We start from the raw sequence: 14,761 nt of genomic DNA, 5'->3' as shown, positions 1-14,761 counted from the left end.
AGGTGAGTGATTTTATGAGTGTGGTGGGATTTGGAAGAGGCATTGACCAAAGAACAAAAAAGATAAGTGAGAGGCTTTGAGGGCGCTGCTGAGAACTGCTACTGGCCGTCTTTCATGATTGCAGCCTGGGAGTGGGGCTGAGCACATGGTAGGGCTTGATCAGGTTTGAGAGTTATCAGCTTGGGTCAACTAGGACTGGAGGGCAGAAGAGTTGATAGTATAGGTGTTGGTGGAAAAAGTACAGTTTGTGTGGCTAGTAATGTGCATATACAATTAAAACATTGGTGTTTTAACCATTGTTTTGATCTAGCTATCCATCTTCAAGTCAGTAGGGGGCACTGGTGGATCACAAAACACATTTGAAAAGCTGCCCAGTGTTTGCATTCTATTGCAGGAAGCAGCTTTTCCAGGTGCTGCTGCAAGAAGCTTGAATACTGACTACATACACCCAATCTTAAGATTCATGTTACTAGATTTCATTTGTTGCACAAATGTTTATCACAGTTCATCTATGGGCTGGGCACTCTGCGGTACCTTGGCAGGTATAAATGAAAAGACCCATTTTTTACCTAGGAGAGAGTCCCCCAATTTGGCCACATATCAGAATTACTTGTGAGACAGTTTCCAAGGCCCTGCCCATGGGTCGGATTTAGTTTTTAAGTGAGGTCCAGGAATCTCTAGTTTTGAAAAAGCCTCCCAGGTGACTGTGAAACTTGGATTTCGGGAGCTCACAATGTAATTAGTGGCACAGACAGGAACAGTTCATTCAGATGCAGTGGTATAAGTGCTCTGATGTAAAAGGGTTGGGGAAATGTAGAGCAGTAGGTCTCAACCTTGACTGCATATTAGATCCACCTGGGTTGCTTTTATAAGTCCCTGTGCCCAAACTGCACCCAGACCAGTGCTATCAGAATCTCTGGGGTTGAGATTTAGGCATCTAGTTTATAGGGCATATAGGGCATGTAGCCAACCTTGAGAACTACTGACTTAGAGGAACAAGCACCAGCAGGGGGCATCAGGAGACTTGATAGAGGAGAACATGCCTTTGAAGCTGAGCAGACATGGTTGAAAGGGCCTTCCAAGCAGAGCAGAAAAGCTCATGCAGGAACACAGAAGTGAGAGTTCAGTGCCAAGTTAAAACCGTGTTACCTAGGGTGAGACACTAAAGTGTCTCTGTAGCCACTCTGTAGCTGTGTCCTCATCTATAAAACAAGGATAAGACTAGTACCAACCTTAAATTGTTGCGTGGATTAAATTAACTCAGACCCAAAGTTTAGCACAGTGTTTGGTACAAAGTAAGTTCTCTGTAAATGTGAGCTATTAATAACTTTTAGTTGGCGTCTTGTAGGAGGCTGCTACGGTAGTGTTACGGTGGTGCACAGTCTTGGGACTTTCCAGAAGTATTTTTTAGTGTCAAATCTTGGTAGTTCATTGGATGTGGCAGAGTTGGGAGAAGGAGAATTTAAGGATGCTGCCCAGGCTTTTGGCTTGGAAAATTGAGTGGCTCCTTAGAACTGTTGATTGAGATGGGAAAGTGGAAGAAGGCTGAGTTGGATTTGCGGGGAGGTGATAACTTGCTTTTGAATAAGTTGGACTTGGAGAAGTATCTGTGGACATTAAGAGGTGGTAATCAGTTGACATGGAATACAGGAGTGAGGAGTTTTCCTGAGAGAGATGTGGGCTGGAGATGGAGGAATCATCAGATGCTTCAAGGGCCAGAAGATGGCCTAGTGAAAGCTGGTCTGCATCACTTCCTTCCTGAAGGACAGAGATGTGAGCTCCGCTCAGAGCTCACTGCTCATAGGAACCTGAGGTGACCGTATCCTTGGCTATAAGGCGTTATTACCTATTGTGGCTGTTTGGTCTTGATGTAATGCCTTTATTGCCTATCTTTCTGAAATAAATTTTCTTTTTTTTTTTGGCTGCGTTGGGTCTTCTTTGCTGAGCACAGGCTTTCTCTAGTTGCGTTGAGCGGGGGCTGCTCTTCGTTGCGGTGCGTGGGCTTCTCACTGCAGTGGCTTGATGGCTTCTTGTGGCGGAGCACGGGCTCTAGGCGTGCAGGCTTCAGTAGTTGCAGCACACAGGCTTGGTAGTTGTGGCATGCAGGCCCTAGAGCGCACGGGCTTCAGTAGTAGTGGCACGCGGGCTCAGTAGTTGTGGCTTGCGGGCTTTAGAGTGCAGGCTTCAGTAGTTGTGGTGCACGGGCTTAGTTGCTCCACGACACGTGGGATCTTCCCGGACCAGGGCTCGAACACATGTCCCCTGCATTGGCGGGCAGATTCTTAACCACCATGCCATCAGGGAAATCCTGAAATAAATTTTCTTATCGTGAATAGTATGTTACTAGTACAAACTAAGGGGAGAATTACACTGATAACTGGAAAAGAAAAATCATCTGTAAATTGGAAAAGTACTGTAAGTTTATTTTACTTGAATATTGTTTTAAATGTCACATATTTTGAAAGATAATAAAGATTTTTTGCCCTTACAGTTAAAACATCTCTGAGGGAATTCTCCTTGAGGAATTATAGTTTGTATCAGTTAATTTTCCCCAGTAATGCTTAAGCGGAAATTTATGGTTAGTGCATACAGCATGAAACTTTATGTGGATATTTTCAGGGGAAAAAAAACTCAGTCTAGAGGTATATTTTAGAATTTGGAAGCTATTTGTTTTTCACTTTTGCTGAGTTTTTCCTGATTTTTGCATGGCCTTATGCCAGTTTTATTAGAAAACTGGAACAGTGCCAGTTTCTTAATTTAGTGGGTTTTAAAACTTGTGTTCATTGTACACTAAAACTTGTAGAAGGAAGAATTTAGAGCAAGGGTTGTAGAGTTTTCATTATGCCAAGAGCCTATAACTTTGAATATTAAGCTATATTTTCATGATAATACCATTATAGACAGTAAGTTGTATTTTGAATGAATATTGTTTTAAAGGCACTTTAAATACAGTAACGCTTTGTCTTCCTACTTCTTTCTAAGTCTTTGAAGCAATGCAGCGTGTTTTGTTCAAAGCCCACACTGGCTCCAACTTAAGGACGTCTTTGTTTGCTTGGGTGAGGATGAGGAGCCCTCTGTGGGAGCTAGAGATAGGTTCACAAGTGCATGTTCATTGCTTTAGTTGGGAGGGATACCCAGTGATTTCTTTTTTTCAGATGTTCCTATTCATTCCTTTGAACAGTCTTTTTAAGTAGGATATATGAAAACAATAAAGGTTCATTTTTGTTTTTTCCCCCATTCCATAGACGTCAGTCCTTGTGAAATAACAGTCTGCTTTTCTTTGTGCTTGCTGAAATGAATATCCTCTCCCATTAGAGGTGCTGCTTCGTGTGTCGTATTATGACATGGGTTAAACTGGTGAGTGAGTAAGAACCAAGTGATACAGGGACTCCAACAAGTTTCCTAAATCGTTTGTTGATGGCTTACCTCACTTGGCAAATATTGACTGAGCCTGTTTGTGGAGTCACATCTTTCGGGAGCACTGTTAAAAATTGCTGTGTTTAGTCCAAATATTGACTTCTCTTGTTTTTGTTCCTTATTTTCACAGAGATTTTCATTATGAATCCAGATTGTCATCAGCTGAATTGAGCCTTGCCCATGATTTTTTTTCCAAAAGAATGTTGTAGTTTTCTTTTCCTTAAAGAAGGAAAAGCCTGTGAATAACTGAGATGAGGTTGAAGGCAGTTTGTTGTCAGTGAGTTCGGCATTCTCTGTGCACACAGCGGTCTATTAGGAAACGAAACTTGGGTCTAGAGAGACTTTACTTTGACAGAATACGTCTTCCTCTTAGAAAATGGAATTTTTTTTTAGTTGTTTGAAAATGTAGAAGCATTTGAAAGGCAAATCTTGAAGTAAATGTTCCTCTGTGATTTTTTTTCCTGCCTATATTTCCTTAACTCATTAAAGATTGAATGGATCTTGGGATGCCATTCCAAGAGAGAAAAGAAATATATATATATTTTGGAGTTTTAGGTAAGCATTGTTAAGTTTCTGTCTGAATGAGGAAGTTCAAAATAAATTTGCAACATCGTGAATTATGTGTCATCTGTGTTCCAAGACTGTGAAACCAGTACAGCCCAAGCAGATGACTCAGAACCTGCCTGAACGAACAATTATCTCACTCTTTGGCTCTGACATTTCCTTCCTGTTTATCAAACAAGTTTATTATTTTTTTGCATGAATTTAACAAAATCCAGTGATTATTTTTAAAGGTGAAACAATTGCAAATGAAACATACTTGCTTTGCTTTGCTGACCTAATTTTGGGTGAATTCTGCCCTCCAAAGATAAAATAGAAGCTGGTTTTCTCTTTAAAAAAAAAAAAGATAATGTTAATCTTGAAAACAGCCTTGTTTTTTTTTTTCTTCACTTATCTCTTTAGACCACAGTGTGTTTATAGTGGATGAGGAAGAACTAGGAAATATCAGTTACCCCAGTACAGAATTACAGAATTGAAAGTTTATCATAAGATAGTTCTATGTTTGTCATAGTTGGAAGACAGTTTTTCTTTTTGTTGGTTAAAGTCTGAACTCTTAAAATATTGGCTTCATAATCCATTCACTATGAAACAGATTGAAATGATTGTGGTTTGTCTTGTTGTTGTTGAAGTGTAAGTGCTCCCAGATTTATACATCCAAATGAGTGCCTGTCAAAACAGTCGTTATTGAGAGGACAGATTTAATTATCTGGTCAATACATCTCTTCCAAACACGCCGTCACTGATCGATATATTTGTTCCAGAAATATCATCCCTGATCAAAACATTTTGTCCCTTTTCATTTGGAGTTACCGTCATACTCTCTGACAGATTCTTTAGAATATCCTCAGGAGCCAGCTATTTTTGTTTCTTGCATGTTACAAAACAAATTAATATTCATTGCAAAAACTTCAGGAAATTCAGTTAATACTGAAGAATCACCCTTAATCCTACCACCTGTAGATAACCATTGTTAACATCGTTTTCAGACTCATTTCTGGGCATACTTAAATAGACCTCCTCAGTTTAACATTTTCAAAAACCTCACAAATCCTCCCCCCTCTTTTTAAAACAATCTAATGTCTTTCATTTTCTAATCTGCTTTTATTTTGAATATATTGAGACTGATTTTCTTACAGGCTTAAAATTTGATGTGAAGGCATTTAAAAATGGAAGCTGTATGATCACATTAAAAGTAAATTTCCTTTATTAATTTGTTGTATAAATAGTTACAGTGAGTTCTGATATGATCCATCAAGATTACTGCTTTGGAGAGAAAATACTTATTTTTGAGGAGGAGGAGGCATACTGTTTATTTTTTTTTTCTGGTTGCATTTTTTTTTTAAGTTCCATAGTTTTTAATTATGCTGATAAAACCCACATAACATAAAATTTACCATCTTAACCATTTTTAAGTGTACAGTTCAGTTGTGTTACATATATTCACATTGTTGTGGAAAAGATCTCCAGAACTTTTTCATGTTGCCAAACTGAAACTCTGTACCCATTAAACAAAAACTCCCCATTTTCTCCTCCCCCACAGCTTCTGGTAACCACCAGTCTGCTTTCTGTTTCTATGAATTTGACTACTTTAGACACTTCATATAGATTAAATCATACAGTATTTGTCTTTTGTGACTGACTTATTTCTCTTAACATAATATCCTCCAGGTTCTATATAATACTTCATTGTATGTATATACATTTTATTTATCCATGCATCTGTCCATGGACACTTGGGTGACTTTTCACCTTTTGGCTGTTGTGAATAATGCTGCTATGAACGTGGGTGTGCAGATACATCCCTGAGACCCTGCTTTCAATTCTTTTGGATGTATACTCAAAAGGGGAGTTGCTGAATTATATGGTAATTCTATTTTTAATTTTTTGCAGAACCTCCATATTGTTTTCCTTAGTGATTGCACCATTTTATAATCCCACCAACAGTGCACAAGGGTTCCAGTTTCTCTATATCTTCTCCAACACTTGTTATTTTCTGTTTTTTTGATAGTGGCCATCCTGAGGGGTATGAGGTAAGAAAATACCTATTTTAAAAATTGTATAACTAATGCTGAAATAACTTATAAAAAGTGAAACAGTACAGTTACGATAATTATATGGTTCCCATCATCTGCTTCCCTCTAATTCTCTTCTCAGAGAAAGCCTCTGTTACCAGTTTGGTGTATGGCCCTCCAGATTAGAAAGGATTGCTGTATAAAATGTAGGTACTGTACTGAATGCTCACTATGGGGGGAGGCATATTCTTTTGATCTTTGGAGATTATGGACTCATTTAGTTTCTCTCTTTTTTTTTTTTTTTGCGGTACGCGGGCTCAGCAGCCATGGCTCACGGGCCCAGCCGCTCCGCGGCGTGTGGGATCTTCCCGGACCGGGGCACGAACCTGTGTCTCCTGCATCGGCAGGTGGACTCTCAACCACTGCGCCATCAGGGAAGCCCTAGTTTCTCTTTATTAATTCAGTTTATGACACATTACTAAGGACAGCAATGCAGCCTGATGTGGGCAAAATTGTTGATTGTTTTCATCATTTTGTTTTACCCTAGATCCTTTTACATAATTTATTTTTTGTTTTATGTTCTTTTTTTAGAACAAGAATAACCTCAAAAGTATTGTCACTTTTCATAGACCTTTAAAAATCCCTATCAGGGCTTCCCTGGTGGCGCAGTGGTTGAGAGTCCGCCTGCCGATGCAGGGGACACGGGTTCGTGCCCCGATCCGGGAAGATCCCACACGCCGTGGAGCGGCTGGGCCCGTGAGCCATGGCCGCTGAGCCTGCGCGTCCGGAGCCTGTGCTCCGCAACGGGAGAGGCCACAACAGTGAGAGGCCCGCTTACGCGCCCCCCCACCAAATCCCTATCAGATTTTTACCTCTTAAACAACTGAAAAGAATCAGATTAAAAGCATTTTGTTTTTAAATGAAAAATGCTTTCAGGTGGAAATTTTTGCAGAAAAGGTTGATTGAGGATCAAAGAAGCAGTGTAACATTTAGGGAAGAAATACATAATTGTGTCTCATTTCCTGTAAATAGAGGAATATCTAGTTTTATTTTATTTTTTTTCATAATTAAAAACATTTATTTTATTTATTTATTTTTGGCTGCATCGGGTCTTCGTTGCTGCGCACGGGCTTTCTCTAGTTGTGGCGAGCCGGGGCCACTCTTTGTTGCAGTGCACGGGCTTCTCATTGTGGTGGCTTCTCTTGTTGCAGAGCACGGGCTCTAGGTGCTTGGGCTTCAGTAGTTGTAGCACGTGGGCCCAGTAATTGTGGCTCGCGGGCTCTAGAGCACAGTCTCAGTAGTTGTGGCACACGGGCTTAGTTGCTCCACAGCATGTGTGATCTTCCCAGACCAGGGCTCGAACCCGTGTTCCCTGCATTGGCAGGTAGATTCTTAACCATTGTGCCACCAGGGAAGTCCCACCTCGTCTGATCTTGATATTAAAAGGGAACTTGTGGATTGAGAATGTTGATATGAAGCAGTCATGGTTTATGGTTGCTATATTTGCTCCATCTAGAGATTGTAGCTACTTATGAGTATAGCTGAAAAGACTGTAGTGTGTCAGAAATCATCCTCATGTTCCAAACCTTTGTTTCTTTTGTTACTGCTCTTTACAGAGGCTGTTCCTAGTGACGCTGAGTCTTTACATCAATCTGTTGGGTGACTTTGTTTAAAAAAGAAAGGAAGGCAGGCAGGCAGAAAGGCATAAACTTTGTTGATTCTGCCTTCTCTCTACAGTTGTTTCCCAGAATTTCCAGTCGTGGTACATTATTCCTTTTTCTGTGTTACTCCTGTCCTTTTTCTGGTAATGCACTTATCACAAGTGTGTAATTATTCATTTATCCGCTTTATTAGATTGTGGAGGCAGAGACCACATCTTACTGTCTTTGAAGTCTATTTTCATTGTTTCATTAAAGAGTTGCTTTGATGTTGTCCTTTGTGTGGCTTGTAAGGCTATTAAATGAGGTAGGGAAACCCAGAGAAAAAGAGGTTTTTGGAGAAAGAGAGTTCATTATGAGGTAGCAATTGAAAAACCTGGTGAAGATGTCCATGGGGAGTTAGACACACAAGCCTGAGCCTTAGGGAGTGGCCAGGCCTGGGAATACTGATTTGGGTATCAGTAGCATAGGGCGGGAGTTGAAGAGTTAGATTTAAGTGAAATTGCTCTGGAGTGAGAAGAGGGTTGGTTAAGTACTACCCTGACTCGTCAGCCTTGAAGAGATGGGCAGACAGAGGAAGAGAAGGCCCAAAGAGAGATGGAAGGAGTGCCCTACAAAACTTATAGAATGGAGCTAGAGTAGAAACTTGGAAACCAAAGGAAGAGAGAGTTTGAAGATGGTGGAGTGGTCACCAGTTTCAGGGTACAACTGAGGTGCCAGATGTCCATTGGAGTTTAGTTACTGGGAGGCCATTGGTGGCTTTGGGAAGGCCAGTTTTAGATATCTTGAGTAGTGAGGGGAGGAGGGAATAAAGCAGAGAAAGCAGGCAGAATCTATCTTTCTAACTTTGTGTTGACATATAACATACATACAGGAAGGTGCACAGATCACAAGGAATTTTTGCAAACTGACCATACTGGTATATCTTGCACTCGAGAAGCCTTCAGGGCCCTTCTAGTCACTCCCCAGCTTGCTAAGGATATCCATTATTCTGCCTTCTAACCAGTCTTTTTTAAAAAATAATTTTGTCAGTGGAGGGAGATAGAAGAATAGGGTGATAGTTAGAAAGGGGATTAGGGGTGGAGGGTATTGTTTGTGTTGTGTTTAAGATGGGAAAGATTTTCTTGAATGTAAATAAATCCCATAACTTCTCTAGACTGGTTGACCAGTCACTGTTTCTTTTTATGTTTAGGACAGTTTTCATCTCATTCTTTCAAATGTTTTTAAAAGTAAGTACGATTGAGTGTTTATACAAACTTAAGTTGAATAACTGTTCCCCAAGCATCTGCTTTTAGAATAGTGGTTTTCTAAACTTGGCTGATTGTGCGAATAGATTCTTGGGACTCTCTTAGGTTTACTGAGTCAGATACTCTGGGGGAAGGCAGTGGAATCTGTGATTCTAAAAAACTCCCCAGGTGATTCTGAAACTTTTTATGTTACACAGTCCTGGAAAGTGAGGCTTACGTTTTATCGAAAAGGAAACTGGTGTATGTATGTATATATTTTAAATTTATTTTACTGAAGTATAGTTGATTTAAAATGTTATGTTAGGAAACTGGTATATATTTTTATTGGAAGGTCTAATAAAATAATAGATCTGTAATTGTGGGGGAATAAAAGTATACCCTTTTTTTGTTTATTTATTTTTGGCTGTATTGGGTCGTCGTTGCTGCACACGGGCTTTCTCTGGTTGCGGCAAGCGGGGGCTACTCTTCCTTGCGGTGCGCGGGCTTCTCATTGCAGTGGCTTCTCTTGTTGCGGAGCATGGGCTCTAGGCACGCGGGCTTCAGTAGTTGTGACTTGCGGGCTCTAGAGCGCAGGCTCAGTAGTTGTGGCGCACGGGCTTAGTTGCTCCGTGGCATGTGGGATCTTCCTGGACCAGGGCTCGAACCCGTGTCCCCTGCATTGGCAGGCGGATTCTTAACCACTGCACCACCAGGGAAGCCCAAAAGCATACCCTTCTTAATAATGAGAGAGACTATATACTGGGTTTTCCATGAAGTTGATAGAGAAAGCAAATTGTCAGGGTTTTGAGCCCCACCATTCCCGAGCATCCTTGAATAATTCTGAGGGTGGCTTGTTCAGTTTGAGAGTTTTATTTGTCCTTGAAGCAGTTTTACTGGGACACAATCAGGAAGTGGTCCTGGAACTAGAGTTCTGAGCAGTACACTTTTATTTGCAAAACAAGGATAGTTTAGCCTTCTGGGTACCCATTATGATCTGAGTGTAACCTCACCTGATTCATATCTTAGTTAACTGTGTACAAGAATCTGCCCTTGCTGCTAGAGCTGAAGGCTAAACTCAATCTTATGCCTCAGTCTTAAAAAACATTTTTTTTTAAAGTTGTAACCTGGGGCTTCCCTGGTGGCGCAGTGGTTGAGAGTCCGCCTGCCGATGCAGGGGACACGGGTTCGTGCCCCGGTCCGGGAAGATCCCACATGCCGTGGAGCGGCTAGGTCCGTGAGCCATGGCCGCTGAGCCTGTGCGTCCGGAGCCTGTGCTCTGCAACGGGAGAGGCCATAACAGTGAGAGGCCCGCGTACCACACAAAAAAAAACCAAAGTTGTAACCTGAGTTTTTTTGAGTAAACTCATAAGCTTCCTGGAAACTCTGTAAGGGCAGGGACCATGTCTGCTTAAGTGTTGTGTCCTGTTTAGCATGGTACCTGATGTGGAATAGGTATGTAATAAATATTTGTTTTTGAAATAAAATTCTAGTTGACCACTTCTAATTGTTATATCATACATAACTCTGCTTCCCTAGCCAGATTTGTTTTGTTCTCATCAGTCCTTGATGAGCTCCAGTGGAGAGAGTAAGAAGCAAAAGCCTTTTAGACAGTGGTGACCTAGTCCTTTACAACACTTCTTGTTAGGGCTCCATCCAACCAACTGCCAATCCTGGTGCTCAGTTTCCGTTGATAATTAAGCGCTCTGAGGACTGAACAAAAGTTGAGAGCAAAGAGAGTCCAGAGGTCTAAGATGGAGAATATACCTTGATAGGCAGAGTATATAAGATATCTTGCTGGGGAATATAATCAGACAGAAAGAAAGAGTGTTTAACCACATGAGCCAGGGAACTCGGTGGCACTCCCTCTGAGGTTTGCAAAGCTCAGGGTCACCAACTCACCTGTTTCCCCTATGACTGTGGGTCTCTTACAGCTATATTTAAAAGCTCAAACAAGCCAATACGTTGGGTCCTTAATCTGAGACCCTCAACTAGCTGAATTCCAGGAGGGGCATCTAGTGACTGAAGGGCACACTCCAGAGGATAGGCTGGATGTAAAGCAATGCAGCCTTTGGATCTAGTTAGTCTGTAGCTGTAGCTTAGCACTCATTGAACATACAGCTCTTAACAGAGTGGGCTTGACTTTGATCTAGCAAGCCAAACTCATCTAATCCAAAGTAGAGAATGTTTAATCAGCTCTTGGAAGGTGCATGTGTACCCAGTTTCTGAGCCAAGCTATCTGCCCTGGTTGGAGAGTGAGCCTGGCAAACAAGGATTCTCAAGGACTGTCACTTGGGACAGTGAGTGCTCAGGCCATGGGTACACACAGTCTAGAGGTTCCAGCCCCTCATCAGAAGAGGTCCAGGGGAGATCTCACTTCCCAGGAGGTATTTTCATTCTGCTTGTACCATAATGGGTCAGGACCCCTCATGGAGAGAGAAAGCCTTTGTGTTCGTGTCTCACAAGGCAACCCAACAGGAGTACCCATGGGAGAAAAGGTGATAAAGCTAGAGTTTTAGTGATTATGACCCAGTTGGTTAAATCTTTCTTCAGGAGATCTAACTTCCAGATTCATATTCTTTTTCTTCCTTGGGTAGACAAAAGGTTGAAGAAGAAGATTCTTTGCCCCCTTTTTATTTATTTATTTATTATTATTATTTTTTTTTTGCAGTACGTGGGCCTCTCCCGTTGCGGAGCACAGGCTCCAGACGCGCAGGCTCAGCGGCCATGGCTCACGGGCCCAGCTACTCCGCGGCATGTGGGATCTTCCCGGACTGGGGCATGAACCCACGTCCCCTGCCTCGGCAGGCGGACTCTCAACCACTGTGCCACCAGGGAAGCCCTTTGCCCCCTTTATTGCCCTCACACTTTCCTGGGGTGATCTCTGCCCATTTTAACAGACTTTCCTTCTTAAATTCTGATATTGAATGGGTTAGCCTGTATAATCAATATGAGCTGTAACAAATTATGATAGCCACCCAGTAGGGACTCAGCATTGAGAATCCCCATTTGTGATAACATCTGGTCAAGGCAAGATGGGGTAGTCTCTCACTATGAGGAGCTCTCTTTGATGCCAAAAAAGAAAGTGAACCACCCAAGATGCTGGATAGTGCATCAGTGTCAGGCTTGTCTGCCTGTGGATCTTTTACCCAGGCTCTTCCTGTGAGTTTCCATTGCACGGGTCAGTACCACCTAGATCCTTACCATGGTGAGGTGTATGGCTGACTCCTTCCTAAGAATGACCCTTGACCTGCAGTTCCCACCCATATTTTGGCATAAACTTGACATGGTTTAGGTCTATGTGGATTTTTTTTGACATGCAATTTACATACAGTGAGATGCACAGATTGTACGTTGTACAGATTGTGCAACAATTTGAGTTTTGAAAGCGTATACACCTTCTGTAACTCACACCCAATGAAGATATAGATCATTTCTGTCACTGCAGAAAGTTCCCTTGTGCCCCCTTCTTAGTAAGTCTACCCCATGCAAGCTTCACCTCCCAGGCATCGACTATTCTGATTTCTATCTCTGTGTATTAGGTTTAAGGCCACAGATCTTAAAATCTAGATAGTGGCTGCTTTGCAGACGCCATCACCCCAGAACCTCCCACGCTGCCCAACCATGGTCAGCCCTACCCTGTTCTTTGACATTGCTATCGATGGTGAGCCCTTGGGCCGTGTCTCCTTCGAGGTAAGGGACCTGGAAACCAAGAAGTGACTGCTCATCCAATCCATAAAGCTATGTTAACAGATTGGAGCTATTTGCAGACAAAGTTCCGAAGATAGCAGAAAACTTTCATGCTCTGAGCACTGGGGAGAAAGGCTTTGGTTATAAAGGTTCCTGCTTTCACAGAATAATTCCGGGATTTATGTGCCAGGGTGGTGACTTCACACGCCATAATGGCACTGGTGGAAAGTCCATCTATGGGGAGAAATTTGATGATGAGAATTTCCTCCTGAAGCATACGGGTCCTGGCATCTTGTCCATGGCAAATGCTGGCCCCAACACAAATGGTTCCCAGTTTTTCATCTGCACTGCCAAGACTGAGTGGTTGGATGGCAAGCATGTGGTCTTTGGCAAGGTGGAAGAGGGCATGAATATTGTGGAAGCCATGGAGCGCTTTGGGTCCAGGAATGGCAAGACCAGCAAGAAGATCACCACTGCTGACTGTGGACAAATCTAACAATAAATTTGCTTGTGTTTTATCTTTAAAAAAATCTAGATGGTGAGAGATATCAGAAAATAATATTTATTCATGTAAATTGGTGCTTCTCAAGGCGGGAGGATGCCCCCCAGGAGACTTTTGTCAATGTCTAGACACATTTTTGACTTATGGCTGGGAGTGGTTGGCAGTGGCATCTAGTGGGTAGAGGCCAGGGATGCTGCTAAGCTTCCTACAGTGCACAGGACAGCCTCGCAACAAAGGATGATCCAGCTCAAAATGTCGACAGTGCTGAGATTAATAAACCCTGAAGTAAACCTCTGCAGAGAGAATTGTGGCCTTGGGGAGTGTTAATCTCTGGATCTCCCAAGTCTCTGGGGATGAGGTTTGTTTTTTGTTTGTTTTGTTTTGTTTTGTTTGTTGAGAGCTTGCAGGAAACGGAAAGGGCAACTGCAAGAGGGACCTTTCTTGAGTGCTACCACCCTTGTGGCCACAGTTCTTGCTGTGGAATGGGAGTGACTAACAGGAGAAGAGGGAGATGAAGAAAACAACTTGGGCAATAAAAGGTCAGGCTTAGCATACTATTAAAACTAGAAAAATGGACAAGAGGGAAAAATAAAGTAGAAATTAATGACACCTAAAGTACAAGCAGCAAAATAAAAGATAAACAGGTGAGACTATATCAAACTGAAAAACCTCTGCACAGCAAAAGAAACCATCAACAAAGCGAAAAGACAACCTACAGAACAGAAAAAAATATTTGCACACCATATATCTGATAAGGGGTTAATATCTAAAGTATATAAAGAACACATACAACTCAATAGCAAAAAACAAACAAATAACTCAATTAAAAAATGGGCAAAGGACCTGAGTAGACATTTCTCCAAATAAGATATACAAAAGGCCAGGAGGTACATGAAAAGATGCTCAACATCACAAGTCTTTTGGAAAATGCAAATTAAAACCACCATGAGATACCACCTCACCTCTGTTACAGTGGCCATCATCAAAAAGACAAGAGATGAGGGACTTCCCTGGTGGTCCAGTGGTTAAGAATCTGCCTTCCGATGTGGGGACGTGGGTTCGATCCCTGGTCAGGGAACTAAGATCCCCCATGCTGTGGGGCAACTGAGCCCACGCACCGCAACTACTGTGCACACGTGCTGCAAACTACGGAGCCCACACACTCTGGAGCCTGAGCGCCACAACTAGAGAGAGAACCTGCACGCCACAACTAGAGAAGCCCATGGCCCGCAATGAAGAGCCTGTGCACCGCAACGAAGATCCTGCATGCTGCAGCTGAGACCCGATGCAGCCAAAAATAAATAATAAAATAAGTAAATAAATATATATATTAAAAAAAAAGTTGAGATGAATGCTGGCATGGATGTGGAGAAAAGGGAACCCTTGTGCGCTGCTGATGGAATTGTAAATTGGTGCGGCTACCATGGAAAACAGTATGGAGGTTCTTCAAAAAAAATTTAAAATAGACCTACCATATGATCCAGCAATTCCACTTCTGGGAATATATCAAAAGGAAACAAAAACACTAACTCAAAAAGGTATCTGGGGACTTCCCTGGTGGCATAGTGGTCATGAATCCACCTACCAGTGCAGGGGACACGGGTTCAATCCCTGGTCCGGGAAGATCCCACATGCAGTGGAGCAACTAAGTCCGTGCATCACAACTGCTGAGCCTGCACTCTGGAGCCCACGAGCCAC

General features: G+C 42.2%; 1 protein-coding gene across 1 annotated transcript; it reads left to right on the top strand.

The window, feature by feature from the left end:
• Positions 1-12,532: 12,532 nt before the first annotated feature.
• LOC307069590 (peptidyl-prolyl cis-trans isomerase A-like) lies at positions 12,533-13,057 on the top strand (the record flags this gene model as incomplete). Its single annotated transcript, XM_079727975.1, has 2 exons — positions 12,533-12,564; positions 12,625-13,057. 2 exons carry the CDS (start codon positions 12,533-12,535, stop codon positions 13,055-13,057), a joined length of 465 nt encoding a protein of 154 aa, XP_079584101.1.
• Between the last annotated feature and the right edge of the window lie 1,704 nt (positions 13,058-14,761).

This window comes from Hyperoodon ampullatus (assembly GCF_949752795.1).
Source record: "Hyperoodon ampullatus genome assembly, chromosome: X".
NCBI lineage: Eukaryota > Metazoa > Chordata > Mammalia > Artiodactyla > Ziphiidae > Hyperoodon > Hyperoodon ampullatus.
The sequence above is the reverse complement of the archived record's forward strand: the minus strand, read 5'-3'. Positions and strand labels throughout refer to the sequence as shown.